The sequence below is a fragment of the Dipodomys merriami genome, unplaced genomic scaffold, assembly GCF_024711535.1.
Source record: "Dipodomys merriami isolate MVZ:Mamm:240054 unplaced genomic scaffold, mDipMer1.0.p SCAF_435, whole genome shotgun sequence".
Lineage (NCBI taxonomy): Eukaryota > Metazoa > Chordata > Mammalia > Rodentia > Heteromyidae > Dipodomys > Dipodomys merriami.
In genome coordinates this window covers 94,240-114,815 of record NW_027205993.1, presented here as the reverse complement: position 1 = coordinate 114,815, position 20,576 = coordinate 94,240, and the positions used below count along the sequence as shown (strand labels likewise).

General features: G+C 36.4%; 1 protein-coding gene across 1 annotated transcript in view; it reads right to left on the bottom strand.

Annotated features, from left to right (window-relative positions):
* LOC138807830 (transmembrane protein 131) overlaps positions 1-20,576 on the bottom strand; it is a gene marked incomplete at its 5' end in the record, with an annotated part of 140,668 nt that overhangs the window by 57,242 nt on the left and 62,850 nt on the right. The window contains 8 exons of the mRNA XM_069993630.1: positions 2,403-2,573; positions 2,663-2,816; positions 3,595-3,703; positions 7,683-7,791; positions 14,844-14,905; positions 15,635-15,691; positions 15,791-15,941; positions 17,924-18,004. Coding sequence (XP_069849731.1) covers positions 2,403-2,573; positions 2,663-2,816; positions 3,595-3,703; positions 7,683-7,791; positions 14,844-14,905; positions 15,635-15,691; positions 15,791-15,941; positions 17,924-18,004 — 894 coding nt within the window. The remainder of the gene's footprint in view (positions 1-2,402; positions 2,574-2,662; positions 2,817-3,594; positions 3,704-7,682; positions 7,792-14,843; positions 14,906-15,634; positions 15,692-15,790; positions 15,942-17,923; positions 18,005-20,576) is intronic.

Sequence of the window (20,576 nt, the reverse complement as noted above, 5' to 3'; positions counted from 1 at the left end):
GAGCTTTTCTTTTGCTCAAGGCTACCACTCTAACCACTTGAGCCACAGTGCCACTTCTGCCTTTTCTGTTTATGTTGTACTGAGGAACTGAACCCAAGGCTTCATGCATACTAGGCAAGCACTCTACCACTAAGCAATATTCTAAGCCTGTTAATCTATATCTTATTGTGCTTAATTTATATATTAAACAATCATTGCTAACCACAGAAAAAAAATTATGTATAGTTGGCTCTCCTTATCTGTGGGTTTCACATCCATAGAATTCACTGACTACATACAAATATTGTATTATTTAATAAACAAGACTTATGCATCCACAAATTGTGACAACTACAGTGGATTCTGGAGCCAAACACTCTCAGACAACATGGATACTCATTGGGGGGACTTATATATGTCCTCTGATAATAAGGAGGTAGTTACTGTATCTTGAAAAACTGACAAGGAAGGAATTTAGCTTACTTTGTGAGAGCTTAAGAGAATGCTATACAATTACCTAACAATATCTGAGAACAGAAAAGATGGTTAGGAGTTCACATTTTAAAGGTAGATAGTACCACAAATTCAATGTGATACCTATCAATATCCCAAAAATATTCTTTAATGAAATAGAAGAAGCAATCCAAAAATTCTTATGGAACAATAGAAGACCTTGAATAGCAAAAAAAAAAAAAAAAAAAAAAAAATCCTTAGCAGGAAGAACAGTGTTAGAGGAATATCAACACCAAACTTTAAACTCTATTATAAAGCTGTAGTTATAAAAACAGCTTGATACTGGCACAGGAACAGGTCTGAGGACCAATAGAATAGAATTGAAGACCCAGACATTATTCCACAGACCTAATCTTTGATAAGGGAGCCAAAATTATCAGATGGAAGAAAGAGCCTCCTCAACAAATGGTGCTGACAGAATTGGCTATATACATATAAAAACTAATGTTAGATCCATATATATCACCCTACACCAGAATCAAAACCTCAAGGTAAGAGCAGAGACCCTGAAAATATTACAAGAAGGATAGGGGATATGCTAGGGCTCCTCGGCACAGGTCAAAACTTTCTAAAGAAACACAACAAATCAAAGGCTAGATAAATGGGATTGCATTAAGTTACAGAGATTCTGCATGGCAAAGGACACAGCTAGCAAGATAAATAGAAAGCCCACAGATTGGGAGAAGATCTTCACTAGCTGTACAAGACAAGCCTTTGTCTGTTGCATACCTAGATCTCAAAAAGTTAAACTCCCAACAACAAATCCTGAAAGAAACCTCCACCCCACCCCATTAGTAAGTGGGCTAAAGAATTAAAAAGAGACTTCTCTGGAGAAAAAGAATGGCCAATAGACACATCAAGAAATGTTCAACATTTCTGGCCATTAAAGAAATACAAATCAAAACCAAACTGAGATTCCACCTCACCCCAGTTAGAAGGGTCATTATCAAGAAAACAATAAAAGATGCTAGCAGGGCTGTGGTGGGAATGTAAGCTGTTTCAACCACTCTGGAAAGCAGTATGGAGGTTCCTCAAATGACTAAACATCTCCTATGATCCAGCAATCCCACTCCTGGGCATTTATCCAAATGATCACAAGCAAGGCCACCCTAACGCTACTAACCCAACTCTGTTCATTGCAACATTATTTACCATAGCTAAGATATGGAACCAACCCAGATGCCCCTCAATAGATGAATGGGTCAAGAAAAAATGGTATACATATACACAATGGAATTCTATGCTTCCATCAGAAAGAATGACATCACTCCATTCATAGGGAAATGGAAAGACTTGGAACAGGTCATATTAAGTGAAATAAGCCAGACTCAAAGAAACATAGGCTCCATGGTCTCCCTCATTTGTAATAATTAAGTGTATGTCTAGGATAGTCCTAGCAGATGATCACAATAGCTCAATAGCTATGTACATATGACCATATAAAATGATGGTAATTAAAATGAACTCCAAGACATGGAAACAACATGTCTTTTTTTTTTTTTTTTTTGGTTGTTGTCCTTGTTGTTATCAATGTACTGTATCAAGTTCTTTCTTTTTGTTTTATTTCATTTTTCTTTTTCCTTTGGTTTATCCTGGCAATCACTGTCTTTGATTCTGGTACCCTATGTCTTGTACATTTATCTGATTTCGGAAAGGAAAGGAGAACAAAATGGTGAATTGAGGACAAAGGATGACCCAATGCAAAAATGATACTCACAAGACACTATGTTGGATATGAACTTTACAACTTGAGGTGGGGGACAGTAATGGAGGAGGAAAGGGATAGTGGGAGAAAATTAAAGGAGTGGGTAACAATGTTGGACAAGAAATGTACTCATTACCATACTTATGTAACTATAACCCCTCTGTACAGCATTTTTATAATAAAATTTTTGAAAAAGCATACTTACATCTAAAAAGCCTGTGTACACCCGTACTGGTAAGTGAAATTTAGAAGCATTGGTAATAAGTAAAATGTTGTTATCTATGTGCATGGATGATGTGGATGGCATAAAAAACAGGGTAAAAATGTATCCTGATTCATTAGGAAGAATTAAGACTGGTTTGCTGAAGTTGTGAACCTAGGTAATGAGGGGGGAGAAAAAAAAGGGTCAGTATCATTTAGTTGTTAGAACAGTGAAATAAAAAACACGAGGATTCCTAGACATACTTTAAACATTGTTTTGGCCTCTTCTGGTAGCAACACATCATGAATGAGGATCGCAAAGCTGAAAGTGTTAGTAAGGTAAATTGGCCTCTCCACAGGATCAGCAGGACTGTCTCGGATGTGAAATAATGTTGCAGCATGATCAAATCCCAAATAACTATTTAGAGAAAACAAAAACAAAATAAATAATTTTTATTTCCACATGTTAATGTAAAACCTGTTCTTTTGTTGGAATAATTTATACTTAGCCTTAAGGATTATAATCATATTAGAACTATAGAATATTGTAACGTGACTATACAATTTAGAACAAGACATATCTTACAAAATACTGCAATGCAATAGTAAGAACTATTCTTCAATGAACTACATATAACAAATAATCAGGATCAACAATGACCCAAAATCTTATCATGTTTATCAATAAAAGTGCAACTAGCCTTGTAAAAATATATACCTACCAACTTGCATATCAATAAAATTCACTGGTTGAAGTATAATCAGAAAATGATTTACATGTTACTATCCACTTACAAGAATAACTCTAGACATGCTTATGAATTTATAAAGGAATACTGATATTTTTAACTCACAAAATACTTGAGTAGCAAGCCACAAAGACTTACATGTTACAAAAGAAGGATAGAAAGAAATGGTTCAAGTGCTTTATTATTTTCAAAAAAAGTATCAGATTCACTTTTGAATAAATAATTACAACAAAAGTCATACTACCACACTTACTTTTTTCTTCTAAGAAAGTAAAAAATAAACAAGATACAGGATTTTTTCTTTCAGCTACAGTTGTACTTTTCATCAAGAATCCTTTAAGTTTAGATGAACTTGGGTATGATTTTTCCTACTAGGTTACTTAGTAGGAAAATGGAATTCACTAATTAGCAAAAAATTTATAAAGCTTACTTGAAGAAGAAACTCACCCATCTAAGACTTCTGCTTGATACGGTATTTCAAGTTTAGAGTAAGTCTTTTCCTTTGCTTTAACAGTTATTTTCCCAGAAAACTGAGATGGCTTTTTTGCCCTCGAAGCTGAAAAAAAAAAATCTGTCTTTATTTATTTATTTATTTATTTGGGTGCCAGTCCTAAGGCTTGAACTCAGTGCTTGGGCCCAAGCTTATTTTGCTCAAGGCTTAGTGCTCTACTACTTGAACCACAGCTCTAATTCTGGCTTTTTTCTGTTAGTTTAGTGGAGATAAGAATCTTATAGACTTTTCTTTCCAGACTGCCTTGGAACTGTAATCCTCAGATCTTAGCTTCCTGAGTAGCTAAGATTATAGGTATGAGCCACCAATGGCTGGCTTCTTTTTCTTCTTGTTCTTTTTTTTTTTTTTTTTTTTTTTTCGTTTTTGCTGGTCATGGGGCTTGAACTCTGGGCCTGGGTATTGTCCCTCAGCTCTTCAGCTCAAGGCTAGTGCCCTACCACTTGAGCCACTGCGCCACTTCCAGTTTTCTGGTGATTTATTGGAGATAAGAATGTCAGACTTTTCTGCCCAGGTTGGCTTTGAACCGTGGTCCTCAGATCTCATCCTCCTGAGTAGCTAGGATTACAGGTGTGAGCCACCCAGCACTTTTTTTTTTAACTACTAGAAAATAAGTGACTTCTGTGGACTGAAAAAAAATCATTAAGAAAAATAGTACTAAGTTACTCTCTATAGCCACATGTGTTGAACAGCTTTACTTAACTCCAGTGTGGGTTTTTAACCTCAAAACTATGGACATTTTAGTCCAGTCTAATTCTTTGTTTTAGGGGCTATCTTGTGAACTGTAGTATGTGTAACAGCAACAAAGCCTCTATTTTCTAGGTCTTAATATCATTCCTCTGGCTAGGACAACCAAAAATGTCTCTAGACATTACTAAATGTCCCCCGAGAGGCAAAACTGCCCTTCCCTTGAGAACCACTGGTTGACAGTATAGCAATAAAAATAAAAAACAAAAAACAAAAAACATTGCTCATATAAGCAAAGATTTGCTACCTAAGACCAATAAAGTAGTGTGATGCATGCAGAGATCGAGGGTAATGAGCTCTGATTTCTCAGTTTAGCTACGCCTAAGAGCAGTGTGAATAAGAAATCAGATCATATCATCATACATTGCCTCACTGTGGAAGCAAACCTTTAGGTTTTCATAGTTTTGAATAATCCCACCTGGAATTATATAAACTGATTCAGTGGATCTAGCCAGGGTATCCATTTCCTTTCAAAGCAAATAAAGAACTTCTTCATTTTTATCCTCCTTTTAAGCACACTTGCATTTGTGAGAAGAATTTACATATGAGTTTAGCAAATGTGGGTAATCCATTTCAGGAAAATAAAGAACAAAGAAAGAGTATGGCACTTAGTATTTGATCATGGTAACTAGGTTTTTAAATTTCCCATTAAGCCTCTTATTTCTTTTTGCTTGCTAGCCATTTCTAGGTACTTTTAAGTTTTCATAATTTGTCTCAATATAAGGCTGATTAAAAGGGCCATAATTCAGACCTTTTACAGTAGCATGTCATGTTAAATTTTAGCACATGAACTGGTTAAACAAAATCTCAGAAAACCGGCTAAAAAAACAAGTGATTTTGTTTTTTGTTTTTTTGCCAGCCATGGGGCTTGAACTCAGGGCCTGGATGCTGTCCCCAAGACTCTTTGTACTCAAGGCTAGCCCTCTACTACTTGCCAAAGCACCACTTCTGGCTTTTTTCTGAGTAGTTTATTGGAGATAAGAGTCTCATGGACTTTCCTGCCCCAGCTGGCTTCGAACCACGATCCTCAGATCTCAGCCTCCTGAGTAGCTAGAATAATAGGGGTGAGCTACCAGCACCTTTTTTTTTTTTTATGAGGAAGATACTTATTAGATAAAACATCATAGTTAACTTACATAAGGTATAATCTAAAGTAAAACACACTTTCTGATTTTCACAGCAATTTCAGAAGTATTTTTTGTTGGGCCCTGGAGTGGTAGTAGCTGAAGTGGAAAGTGGAGGTGTTTCCCTATGACATTAAAATCACTTTTAAGTTGGAGTGAGGTGGCTCACTACTAGAATTCTAGCTACTTGGAGATGGGGAGAAGGGGAGAAGAAGAAAAAGGATGAGAGATGAAATGAGAAGAAAGAAGAGGGATATATTTATTTAAGAAAATATATGTGGGTTCTGGTGAGATCAGATTTAGTGTGAGGAAGGGAGGAGAAGGGAGGAGGATTTACTTTAGATTCAGATCCAAAAAAACCCCCACATTAATGATTCCATATTTATCACAATGAAGATATTTGCTGCAGTACCAATAAGGAACTAAAGGGGAAGAGCCTGGCACTCTAAAGAATGGGAGAGTTATACTGTACAAGTGTGGCCAATGAATAGAACCCTGTTCCTTGGGTTTAAAATTCAAAAGGTGAGTCACCCTAAGTATTCTCAGGTTCAGGAATTACTTTTAGTCACTTTCTCTTCTGTATGTCCCTGCTGATGCTGACAATTATTTTCACAAATGTGGTCCTTTAGCAGCATAGAGTCTATTTACCACACATTTGGAAGTAACTATAGCTTCAACACCCCCTATAACACTAACTCTTGACATCTGCATTATTAAAGTGCACTGTCTATCTAATTTTGATTCCTTGGGAGTTCTTGCTGGTCCTAAGGCTAGCACAGCAATGATCAGTGTCACTGCTCCAGATCCCCTCTGGAACTCTCCAGGGATGAGGAGTAACACCACAGGGGTTCTATTATTCTCATTATACCACAGGGACTGAGCTGCAAAATGTGGGTTCTGAGCAGACATGGCTTTATGAAAAGCTGAAGTTTCAACTTCACAGCTTCTCACTTGCATGGATCCCTATGAGAAAGGCCCTATTCAGACTTTTAGTTCTCATTTAATATAATTTATACACAATTAAGCAGCTGCTAAGTCACTATTTAAAAATTCTGTGACAGCAAATTCAGTAAGTTTCCATGAAACTAGGCAAAACTGAATAAAAACTGGCTGTTAAAATTTGGATTAGCTGGACTCCAGATTACAGGATTACAGGCTTGCATCTGTAATCCAGCTACTTGGGATTGTGGTTCAAAGACAGCCAGGTAAAAAAGTCTGTGAAACTGTTATCTCCAATTAACTACCCAAAGAAGCTGGAAGTGCAGATATAGTTGGAGAGGTAGAGTGCTAGCTTAGAGCAAAAAAGCTCAGAGACAGAGCCCATGTTGAGTGCTGCCAGGATTGGCATATATACACACACACAAAATCTGGGCTAACATTTCAAATGACAGAATATACATATTTGAAATAATAGCTAAGAAGGAATTTCTGTCTTCCATATAAAAGTCAGTATATATAAAAAACATTACAATGCTACAGATACTTTTGCCAGCAAACATAAATATGCTTCTGAAATTTAAATACAATAGTTCTTAATTACAAAAATTAATACTTCATAGTTAAGGCAAATTAGAACATATTGCAAATTTATATATAGCCAATACACATACACATATATAATTTTGTAAACTGGCCTAACTAGATTACAAAAAATACCCCAACTCTAATGTATTTGTTAATGTTTATCTATTACTAATACTTTTTTCCCAACTTCTAACAGTGCTTTAGCTTTATGAAGTTAGTCTTTTCTTTCATGAGTCAATCAAGTAAGAGTTTATGATGGTTTATGGGGAAAAACATTAATGTGAAATCTGACTTAAAGAGTCTGGATTTATCTATTAATATGTTAACATAGCTGTTTTTTAGCTTATCAAAATAACATCAGTATATTAAAGAAAAATAAAGGTAAATACAGGCAGGCGCTGGTAGCTCATGGCTATAATCAGAAGGCTGATATCTGAGGACTGTGGTTCAAAATCAGCCTGGGAAGGAAGTCCATGGGACTCTTATTTTCAAATTAACCACCAAAAAAGCTCCAAGTAGAGCTGTGGCTCAAGTGGGAGAGCACTAGCCTTGAGCTAAAAAGCTCAGGGACTATGCCCAAGCCTGAGTTCAAGTCCCAGGACTGGCACACACACAAAAAAGCAAATACTTACCATCAAAACTAATGCTTGCAACCTTGGTGTATTTACTTTCAGAAGCTTTTAATGTAATTGGTTTAAAATGTACCGTTATAGCATCATTTTGTGGTGTAGGTCGAACACTCTACAAAGAAAAAAATAGCATTAATTTGGTGTAATTGATTAGGCATTTGTCTATACTATAAAGTATACTAGAAAAGAATAACAAAAATTAACTTTTATAATAGCTTTAAGTGAAATATGTGAAATGGGTAAAACTTCAAAGTCATTTCTTTATATCTTTATGAAATAAAATGATGGGTACAGGGAGAAAAAGTATGACAGATGAGAGAATAGAAGAACCTAAAGATAAACATATAATTGGGTTCAAGTTTTGTTGGCACTAGGGTTTGAGCTCAGGATCTCATGCTTACTAGGCAGGCACTCAATCACTTGAGCTACTCTGTCATCCTCTTTTTGAGTTGGTTATATTTGAGATAGAGTCTTGCTTTATGCTCTGCCTAGATTTTAAACTTCCTATTTTGCTTCCTCACATTACTGGGATGATGTGTGTGCACCTAGCATTGGTTAAGATGGAGCATGGCAACCTCATTTTTTTGTTTGTTTGCCTGAGCTGAACTGGCCTGATTTCTGCCTCCCAAACAGTTAGGATTACATGTCCCAGACACCATATTTGGCTTTAAAATATTTTTTAGAAGGTATTTATTTCCCAAATGAATGTGTAATTCATATAACACAGAAGGTGACATGAGGATAAATTAAGAAGTGGTCCCTCTTGAAGAAATTCATAGCACAAATATAATACCAGGCTGTCTAAAGGTGAAGGATGACATTCATCTAGGAGTGTCCCAGTGTGGACAGGGCTATTTTGCAAAATTTGTTCCTCGTGGCATAGTCTCTTCATCTCTAGGGCCTGACTGTGTGGGTGAGATATGCTGCTGTTAAGGACTAGGGCTACATTACTAGTTAGGGAACTGAGCAGTGAGGTACATTATAGAGATGTTTAACTTGAAAGAGGTTTGATTGCTTTACTCCATTCAAACAATGGAACTTCAAATCACAGAAAAAAATCCCACAAAAGGTCTTTATTTTTATAGCATACATAAAGGAATAATACATTCTAGGGTTGGGAATGTAACTCAGTGGTAGAGAGTTTGCCTAGCATGTGTGAAACCCTGAATTTGAACCCCAGCCCACAAAAATGAAAAACAAATATTTAAAAAATAGTTAAGAGAGTAGGAAGGTGGCTCAGTGGTAGAGTGCCTGCCTTGCATGTATGAGGTCCTGGGTTCAATTCCTCAGCACCACATAAGCAGAAAAAGCTGAAAGTGGCACTGTGGCTCAAGTGGTAGAGTGCAAGCCTTAAGCTGAAGAGCTGAGGGACAGTGCCCAGGCCCAGAGTTCAGGCCCCACAACTGACCAAAAAAAAAAAAAAAAGCTGGGTGCTGGTGGCTCACACCTATAATCCTAGCTACTCAGGAGGCTGAGATCTGAGGATCACAGTTCAAAGCCAGCCTGGGCAGAACAATCCGTGAGACTCTTATCTCCAATAAACCACTAGAAAACCTGAAGTGGCACTGTGGCTCAAGTGGTAGAGCATACACCTTGAGTTGAAGAGCTGAGGGACAGTGCCCAGGCCCAGAGTTCAAGCCTCACAACCGCCAAAAAAAAAAAAAAGGTTAATTTTTATTCTCATTAACAGCAAATTAAATTGGAAGGACTTCAAAGATGTTAATCTCTTTCCCTATTGTACAAATGAAGGGAACTTACACTATAGAGAATGGTGTTCCAAGGAGTGGAACTGGAAACCACATTTCCTGACTTTATCCAGGGTCCTTTTGTTTGATGTCCCACTGCACAAATATGAAATTGTGGTACTGCATATGAATCTTGTTAAAAAAACTTCCTTTATAATTTATTTTGAGTCTTAACCTTGGTCTCAACACTCTAAGGCATGTGTCAAATTTTAGAAGGTCCTTACAAACTTGATGTCAGTCTGTTATTCTTTGTAGAAAAGCACACTGTTCTGTTCTGTGAAACTTATCAGGCATGCTGATTAACAGGGACAGCAGTCAGGTCCAGCAATTTATCCTGGCTTCCTACCCATCCTTTGTGCAACAGAGAAATCTGCCCAACTAAGTATCAAAGGGCAGACCCCTAAAGGCACAATAAGCACCTGAGAAGAATGTGAAGAAAAGATCAGTCCCTTTTGCCTTATGTCTGTCATTGCAGTGAAAGGAGGTTAACTGTTACGGTAACTGTAAGTGCTGTCAAGGCAACTCCCTCAGCCTTGCTTTGGGGTTAGTCTTAAGTTGCTAGCAAGTCTTTACAAGCCTGCAATAAGTAAAAGACAGTCCTTGCTAATGCCTGTGTTGGAACTGTTAGTAGTCTAAGTAGCCGGCCTTGGACTCAGCATTTTCACTCTTTCATCTGCCTTTGTTTTTCTTCTTTGAGAATGTCCTCTTATAGGCTATTGAATTTCAGACAGGCTGGGAGTTGAATGATTTGCTCACAGCACTATCTTCACTTATCAATGTTTGCTGTTATTAGCAACCACTTAAATATTTTTTCCATTCTGAGGGGTATGTGTGTTTATTATTGACAACTAAAAATCTGTTTGAATTGTAACACTAAACTACAAAGGTAAGAAAGTCTCATTTGCTTTTATTATTCTATTATAACAAATTAATACTTTTTCCAAAGAGAAGGAAAAACAGTGTAGAATACCTATGAAAAGCCAGAACTAACAGAAGTATAAGGAGGAGTAAGCTGTCCACACTCAGGTTCATTTCTTGCACCTGTAAAAAACATGCTAGGGGACTAGGTAGATTTTTGATGATCCTATTTACAAAATTTTGTGATTCAATGATGATGATGTTTTTTGCTTGTCCTGGGCCTTGAACTCAGGGTCTGGGCACTGTCCTTAAGCCTCTTTGTACTCAAGGCTAGTGCTCTACCACTTGAGCTACAGAGCCATTTTTGGCTTTTTGTGAGCAGTTTATTGGATAAGAGTCTCATAGACATTTCCTACCTGAGCTGGCTTCGAACCACAAGCCTCAGATTTTAGCATCCTGCCTGAGTAGCTAGGTTTACAGGCATGAGACACCAGCGCCCAGCTAAATGTTAACCTTTTTTTTGGGGGGGAGGGGAGGTTGTTGTTGGGGCTTGAACTCAGGCCTGGGCACTGTCCTTAAGCTTTTTTCCTAAGGCTAGTGCTCTACTACTTTGAGCCAGGGCTCAAAGTATTTAAAAATATTAGTCACTTTTATCTTGAGATCATGATTTATCAGAGTTATTATAAAGATCTGAAGTTAGCCAAAAACCTTCACAAATACTGTCCCTGTTTCCTTCCTTGTTGTACTGAATATAAGGCAGCAACAATGGCACCCTGACCATATCCCAGTATGCTGAGGTATTGAAATGGCAGTTTATCAGTAACTACCATAGCACTTTTTGAGTGTTATCAGCCTGTACAAACCCAAGCAAAAAAATAACTAAGAAATGTTTTTGCTCAAATAGAAAGAACTTAGAATAGATGGTGAAAAAGATGTTTTTCTTATATGAAATATACTACTTCAAGATTTTCCATACCAGAGGATTTTACACTGAATGTTAGTATCTTAAAATATATTGCATTAGAAGCAAACAAATATTTAATTGATAATGTATGGTTTATATAAGTGGTCTGATTTACTTATTCAGTATCAATAGAGATAAACTTAAATCAGTTAACACACATTTTCTAAAGAAACAAAAACAAAGCAAAACAAAATACCTAAATAGTGGTTCATTCTGCTGGCTTAATATCTAAGATGTTACAAAACCATTACCTTGCAATAAATGTATTTATACAGGCAACCTGTCTTAGTATTAGTCACTTAACTATTGCTTACTCAAAGATAATAAAGAACTGGAGCTGGCCACAGCAGAACACACTAGCCTGCAATCCTAGCACTTGGAAAGCTGAGACAGGAAGATCACAAGTTCCAGACCAGTCTGGGCAAAACAGTGAGACCCTGTCTCAAAAAGAAAATCAAGAGCTGGGTGCTGGTGGCTCATGCTTGTAATCCTAGATAGATAGTCAGGAGGCTGAGATCTGAGAATCATGTTTTGGAACCAGCCTAGGCACACAAGTTCTCAAGATTCTTATCCTCCAAAAAAACCCCAGCAAAAAGCCAGAAGTAGAGGTATAGCTCAAGTGATAAGTGCTAGCCATGAGTGAAAAAGCTGAAAGACAGGGTGAACTTAAGTCCCAGTACAATGAAGAAGAAAAGATCAAAACAAAACAAGACAAAACAAGTGGAAAATTATGGCAAGATTCTCAGGAAAGGCAGCTTGCAACTATGTTCTAAATACAGTTTCAGCCTTTTCTCAGGATATTCAGACTCAACTAACACCCAGAGACTCTCAATTGGGAGTCAAGAATCCAAAAAAAAAATTAAAACTACTTACAAAACAAACATGGAAAATATCCTTTTAGTGTATAACAATTGTATTTTGTGCATAAATTAAAGCAGTTATAAAGATGAAATTGCCAGAAAATAAGTAAATTTTTTGATTCCTATTCATCTATTGGCAAGGAAACTTTATACACACTCTTTTTTTTTTTTTTGTCGGTTGTGGGGCTTGAACTCTGGGCCTGGGCGCTGTCCCTCAGCTCTTCAGCTCAAGGCGAGCGCTCTACCACTTGAGCTACAGCGCCACTTCCGGTTTTCTGGTGGTATATTGGAGATAGGAGTCTCATGGTCTCTCCTGCCCGGGCTGGCTTTGAACCTCGATCCTCAGATCTCAGCCTCCTGAGTAGCTAGGATTACAGGCGTGAGCCACCAGCGCCCAGCTATACACACTCTTTTTAAGATATCTCAGGCAAAGTAATTCTGTACAAATACAGTATTAATGTTCTATAAATGTTAGAATAACTATTCCCCTACAGCTCTGTCTTAGACAACTTCAGAATAGCTTGAAGATGGGTACCTGTCCATTACCAGGTTAGGTACTTATCTATCAGTAATCCTATATTGAGAAAGACAATAGTATTTAGAAAGAGACTAAATCCCCTGAAGGAGAATTTATAGGCTTTGGGTGTTAAATAAAATACATACATATGTAAGGACAAATGTAAATATATAGACTTACAGCTCTATATTTTAATAGAAATATTGGCTATAAAAATAATATGTTCTTCAAGACTTGATTGCTAAGTACCAATATATTTCCTCTCTCTTGTTCCTTTCCCTCCTTTATACCTTTTGCTGAGGACTGAACCCAGAACCACACACATACATACATTCTACCTCTCAAGACTTAATCTTTAACTTTTAAATATACCGTCTTATAACTTTGGAGTTTTAAAAAAAATTTATTGTTGAGTATGTCACTTTTTTAAGCTTCTCTATTTAGAGAGCTAGGACCAATGCAAACAAAGCAGACTCAGTGTCGCCATATAGAGAGCTAGGATATATGCGCCTCCTAGAGTTGTATTTAACAAGGCAATGCATGTAATGAAACTAGCATTAGTGCTTGACCTATGATAAGGGCAAGAAGATTCACTTATAGTGTATCTTAAAACTGCAATTGAAAAAAAAATGAAGATAGGCCCATTTAATTCCATTTCATAAATAAACTGAATATTGCATGGTTTTTCTTTTGTATGTGTGTGTCTTTTTTTTTTGGTCAGCCCTGGGGCTATCCCTGAGCTTCTTTTGCTCAAGGCCAGTGCTCTACCACTTGAGCCACAGTATCACTTCTGGACTTTTCTGTTTATGTGGTACTTAGGAAATGAACCCAGGGCTTCATACATGCTATGCAAGCACTCTTCCACTAAACCACATTCCCAGCTCATTTTTTTTTTTCCATTCACACTCTTAACTGTCAGTTTCATTTTTCTATAAAATGTTTTCTGGAAAAGAAATTTCCTTCAGTCCATATACTGTACTAAAAGACCAGTTTGCTTGACAATTTTCCATCAAATCCCTATACCACATTAGAAAACTTGGCTAGAGGGAAGAAATGGTATATAGCATCTCTCAAGATCTGACTTGAACCACATCCTATCCTCAAGGAAGGTCACTGTGCATTACAATAGGCTAACTGAATGACTGTCTCTTGTTTCAGTCCCTACAGTTTATATACTCTCCTCTCTCTGCTCTCTACTCTTCCAGGCTGACAGTAAAATATGGGTTAGGCTATAGATGGACAAAAGTGCTCAAGCCCACATGATGGATAATTTTTTAGTTTTCTGACTTTAGATTCAAGCAGCAGTACAAGTTGTAACAACAATGTTCTGATTTTCTTTTCCATTATTCCCTATGAATGTGTCTTGGGGCACTTATCAAGGACAGAGGCTATGGGCCAAAGTAAATTTCAGATGCCTTTTATCTGTTGGCTGAAACCACCTAATAGTATAAGCCCCACTTCCATTATTAGGTACAGCTATCATGTGCTCTGTGTATGAAGGAAGAGAGAAGACTAGTTTATAATATACCTGCCAGTTAGAAATTATGTCTACAACAGAACTCTACCATTACCTATCATATTTCTTTGTCTCATTATTATTATTTGCTGCCAATTCATTTCCCTATTTTTACTAACCCATACATTAAGTCTGTTTTTTGATGCTAGTCCTGGGGCTTGGACTCAAGGGCCTGGATACTGTCTGAGTTTTTTTGCTCAAGGCTAGTGCTCTACAACTTGAACTATAGCTCCACTTCTGGAGTTTTGGTGGTTAATTGGATAAGAGTCTTACAGAGTTTCCTGCCCGGGCTGGCTAACATTCAAATCTCAGCCTCCTGAGTAGTGAGGATTACAGGCTTGAGCCACCTCAGCAAAACCCATACCTTAAGTCTAATAACTTTATGGAATCCTTATAACCATCCCATTGTGAAAGCAGAACTTTGATTTATTATAATCTGTAGGCCTCTTATGTAATTCTTTATTGATATCCTTAAGAGCACTGGTTAAAACCTGGCTTAGAGATGTTCATACACTTTCCTCTCATTCTTACACTTCAGGCAGTGAGAGGTAGACTAGGTTTCTCGCATCATACTTAGACTTAAGAGTCTCTAGGCTATCAGTAAGCCCTTTAGAGCAAGGGCTTAATTATTTCTAATTCTGTTCTGAGGTTTTTTTTCCTTTTCATTTTAGAAAGAAAGAGAGAAAGAACAAATAAAAACTTACTGTTATTGGTACATCTTTTGTTCCTGAATTTAATAAATGAAGATTTAAAACTTTTGGTAGGTCTGTTAAAATGAAGGAAAAGGAATATTTCTTAAAAAGCTGTAATTTATGGCAAGTTAGAATTGTTTTCATTAGATAGCAAACTGAAGCTTCTCTAGAATATGAAATAACAATCACATTAATAAAAGAAACATTAGGAAGAAATCATTTTGTCCATAAGGAAATAGTGCACTAGAAGAATTGCTCCCTCTTAAAACAATGACCAAAATAACACAGAATAATAATTCATATTTAAACAAATGTTCAACATAACCAATGGGTGAGGAATGCAATACACTAGGATACTACTTTCTGCTTCAGTCTCCACTTAGGAGATTCAAGTTATCACCTGACCTCATTTTCCCATCTGTGAAGCAATGAAACCCATTTGAAAACAGATGAAGGTTTGTACAAGTTGTGTGTATACACACACATAAATAATATCTGTATATATAATATATACATACATACACACATATGTATCCGTACATGCATACACATATAGTACACACATACATAATATGGAGAACATAAATGTGTATATATATGCATAGGTATGTATGTGTGTGTGTCTTTATAATATGGATCCCAGATCCATATTATATATTTATAATGTGATCCCAGATCACAGAATTCACTGAGTAATAACTTCCAAAGCTGAATACAGAATACAGTACAGCCAGGAGCACTGAGTCCCATGCAGGAAAATAGATGCAATATTAAAGACCTATAAAGCAGTTTGTTTTCTTTACCTTGTGTTCGTAGTGTACCAAAATCTAACATTTCGGTTGAGGAATAAATTCCAGGAGCTTAAAAAAAAGAAAAGCCAACAATTATCTTTTACTTTGCCAGAATAAAATGTACTGAAAACAAAACAAACTTGAAATTTCTTCAGTTTTTCCACTAACCTGTTGTGACTTCAACCTCAACAGGAAGAATGATGAATTCTGTGCTGTCTGATGCATTGGTCTTTATTCTGATGAAGGCTGTATGATTATCTGCTTCTCTGGAGGAAAAACTGGCTCTCATCACTCCTTTAGTTTCATAAGGAGGGATTTCCTGCCAAGTGAACAAACCATGTTTTGTTAATAATGTTGCAAAATTACCTTGTTTGCTGAATGAGATAACATGGACTGAAAGTTCTTTATCATTTTATACTAAGAAATAATAATTCCTAATTAAACACATATGTTTCACATATGGAGAAGGTTATAATATGAAGAAAATTTCCTAAGAAAATTAGTAATTTTTTTGGCACAAAAATCAGCACATATTTTTAGTCCTGTAGTGAAAACATTCACATAGAAAACATTCACTAGAAGGAAGACATACTGAAAAAGTTTGGGGGATACATAATTCTTTTTTTTTTTTTTAAATCATCTGGCTTGCTATGAACCACTGGAATTTTTCTCTGCATGTCTTTTAGCATATTTTTAAGACACATTTGTGTTCTAGAACTTACTGGTCATCATTTACCTTTACTTCCCTAATGTTTCAGACTCAAAGTAGAATATAAATGATTGGATCCCTCCGGGGGACCTACAGATATGGTCTCTAGGGACTCTACAAACTCTTAGAAGCTGACTTGCTCTCTGGGATTTTCTCATAGATGCACAATGAAAAAGGATGAGAATAAAATCGAGGCCTGCTGATTTTCTTTCTTATTCTAGGCTTATAGAAATAAGGATTACTAGATTTTTTTTTTGGGTAGCCCTGGAAGTATTATAGGACTATGCTAATCTCTGTTACAGTTCATAAGTTTTTAACTACTTATAAATCTGAATTGTCTTGTGTTTATTAGATGTTAATTATTTCACAAAGTAAATTCTTAGTGTTTCTGCCTGTAATTATGATACAAATGTAACAAATTGTATTTAAACTTTTATATTTTTTTTTTACTAAAAGGCTTTACAAACGATTTCAAGGTAAGTATTTTTTCGAAATGTTATAAATGGGCTCTCCATTACATACTTCTTACTAGTGCATTTCTGTTCAGGAACTAACCAAATCTCTGACAGACATCTTTGTCTCTAAATGTTCAAGTAAACATCTCAAAAACATCACCTCCACACTGGTTGAGACTTGTCAGAAGACAGAATCAAGAGGCTGTGTGTAACAGACAAATTGATAATCATAATGGGTAAGCTCAAAGGATCAAAGTCAGTGTGTTTTCAACTACAGAAGAGCAGTGATTTGAGTGGCATTTGTATAAAAACTGCATTTACCGCTTGGATTAAAGTATAGCAGTTAAAAAATTTTAAATCCTCTTTTATAAGGTTCTTGTATATTCTTTAACTTGGTTATATATCTGATATATTTTCTAAGATAATTATCTTAAGCATTCATACAAATTGTTAAATATTCACTAATATTGAAGGTAAATGCAGATTACTTAAGAATTTAAAACAAGTAGGTTAGTAGCAAATGCTACTAACAACAGTGAGTCTGAATTTTAAAATTCTCTACCTTTTCCTGGAATTGGTGGCTCTTGCCTATAAACCCAGCTACTCAGGAGGCTGATATCTGAGGATTGTGGTTTGCAGCTAGCCAGGGGGAAAGAAAGTCCCTGACCCTTAGCTCCAACTAACCACCAAAAAGATAAAAGTGGAGGCTCAAGTGGTAGAGTGCTAGCCTTGAGTAAACAAAGCTCAGGGACAGTGCTCATAAACTGAGGATCCCCTTCCCCTGCCTATGTACAATTCTCTACCTTCAAAATATGAGCCTTTCACACAGTGTAAATCACATGGTAATGATCAGATTCAGAAACAACTTTTCTAAGAAAACAGTTGAAATGACTTCTTTAACCTACAGCAGGCTAAAGCTCTTGCCAATTTTGTTTGTTCCTATTTACAACTTGTATCTTCCCCTTACTTTTTTACCCAATTTTCAAATATATTTGATATACATTTAGCACTAAGATATTAATTAAGGAGAAATTATCCACAGTTTTTCAGATGATAATAAGTTAAGTAGTTTCTGGGGTACTTAAGAAAAATGTTTGGCTCTTCTTAGCACAGACAACAGAAATCTGTTCCACTCACCCACAGTTTTCTGGTACCTCCTTGCTGACCTGTTGGGAGCTCGAGGTGAAGGTCTCCTCCACTGGAGTACATTTCTACAACCTAGGATCAAGAGCACATGATAGTCATATTCAAAATCTTCTTTTTAATGAATGTGACTTGCTGTTAAGAGAGGTGAGTCTGGTATCCTTACTGATGCACAATAAAATACCCTTAAAGTTATAAATGTGGGATAAGTATCATGTCATATCACTTTTGAGCATAAGGTGTTTTTTTTGTTTGCTTTTAGTTGGTCATTGAGATTGAATTCAGGGCCTGGGTGCTGTTCCTGAGCTCAAGGATAGTGCTCTACACTTTGAGCTACAGTGTCACTTTCTGTTTTCTATTGGTTAATTGGAGATAAGAGTCTCATAGACTTTGCTAGCTTTGAACTGTCCTTAGATCTCAGTCTCCTGAGTAGCTAGGATTACAGGCATGAGCCACCAGCGCCCACAAAAAGGTATCATTTTTAACTAAAGTAACTCTAGAAATTAAACTTAGAAGGAATACATTTGCTTTAGGGACTAGATTACAGGAAACATTACAGGACATTTAAATTTCTTTTTTCTTTTCTTTACTTTTTTGTCAGTCATGGGGCTTGAACTGGGCCTGGGCAAGGTCCCCAAGCTCTTCAGCTCAAGGAGAGAGCTCTATCACTGGAGTCACAGCACAACTTCTGGTTTTCTGCTGGAGATGAGAGTCCCATGGACTTTCCTGCCTGGGCTGTCTTTGAATTCTGATCCTCACATCTCAGCCTCCTAAGTAGCTAGGATTACAGGCGTGAGCCTCTGGCACCCAGCTTAATTTTCTTTTTTTCTAAATACAACAATTTATTATGTTATTATTAAGTTTTAAAAATTTATTAATTGTTTATGTAAGGTGATATACAGAGGGGTTACAGTTACGTAAGTCAGACAGAGTTCATTTCTTTTTAAACAATGTCACTCCTTTCCCCACGCTCTTCCAGTTTTGCCCTTCCATCCCCAACCACAAATTGTACAGTTCATTTTCAACCTAGGTTCTAGTGAGTATCACTGCTGCATTTGTTCATCCTTTGTCCTACCATTTCTGTGCCCCCTATCCTCCCCAAAACAGGTAAATGAAGAAACAAGACAAAAGGAAATGAAAACAAAAAGAGCAATGAAGAAAAAAAAAAAACCAAACAAACCTCTTGTTTCTATTTCCTGGAGTTTGTTTCAATAAATATTATTTTATATGGTCAGCTGAATATAGTATTGCACCTATCTGATTCTTTCCTAAGACTGTCTTCCTCTGGTCTTACTCTATTATCTTGTAATAAAGTTTTAAAAATATAAATTCTATATATTTCAGTTTCCCAAGTATTTCTTTATTCACACATATATCACAATTTCTAGTTGTGGATTCCCAAATACAATAACCATGAAATAGTGAAGAGATAAATATTTCGGGACTGGGGGAGTGGCAAGTGGTGGAACTCCTGCCTAACTCAGGGAGGTTCTGAGTTAAAACCCTAATACTGCCAAAAAAAAAAAATGGTATGTGTGTGTGTTTATAAAATAATTCTAAATATAAAACAATTCTAAAAAAAGTGTTAAAATATTCACTTTCTAAGAGACTGAGAGAGGGATTGTTAATGGATAAAGGGCAAGTGGATAGGAAAAGGAATTATCTTTCATACTCTATAGCACCCTATGGTGCTATAACAGCAAACAGCTATCAGTTGGCAATAACTGATTGGATATTTCAAAAGAGCTAGCAGAGGACTGTGAATTTTTCTATAACAGATAAATGATAACATGCCTGAGGTAACACAGAAGACAATTAATCTCATCTTTCACTGTACAATGCAAGCATGTACTGAAATGTCATACTATGCCTATAAATCTGTACAATTACTACATGTCAAAACAAAAATAGAATGTTGAAGTATTTTATTTCTACGAGGAACAAAATCACAATATTCATGGCTGTATGGCTTATGGCTTTTTAGAATTTTAAAAAATTTTTGTGGTAACTGGAACTCTGGTCCTTTTGCATGCTAGGCAGGCACCCTACCACTGAGTCATACCCCCAGAATACACTGTGGGATTTTTGTTGTTGTTTGTTTTGGTCAGTTGTGGTACTTAAACTCAGGGCTTGGGGTGCTGACTCTGAGCTCTTTTGCTCAAGACTAGTGCTCTATCACTTGAGCCACAGCTTCACATCTGGCTTTTTTGGTAGTTTATTGGAGATAAGAGTCTCATGGATTTTTCTGTATGGGCTGGCTTTGAACTTTGCTTCTCAACTCTCAGCCTCCTGAGCAGCTAGGATTATAGATGTGAGCTATTGGTGCCTGGCTGGTGGTTTTTTTTTTTTCTTTGTTTTAAGACAACTCTATTGAGGTTATTACTGATATACAATAATTAATGTGAGCCATCGCCATCAGTATCCAGCCTTACAACAGTTTTTTTTTTAAAAAACATATACATATGATGGACATTTAGTTTTTTTCCAGTGTTTGGCACTAGAGATAAAGTTCCTAAGGACTTCACTACAGATAGGCATTTTCAGTAAATACTAGGGAACAGAATGGATCATATGAAACTTTCCTTTAAGATCAGGTAACTTTAACTTTTGAAAAGAATGCTTTCATTAACTTACTTTAACTTGGGGT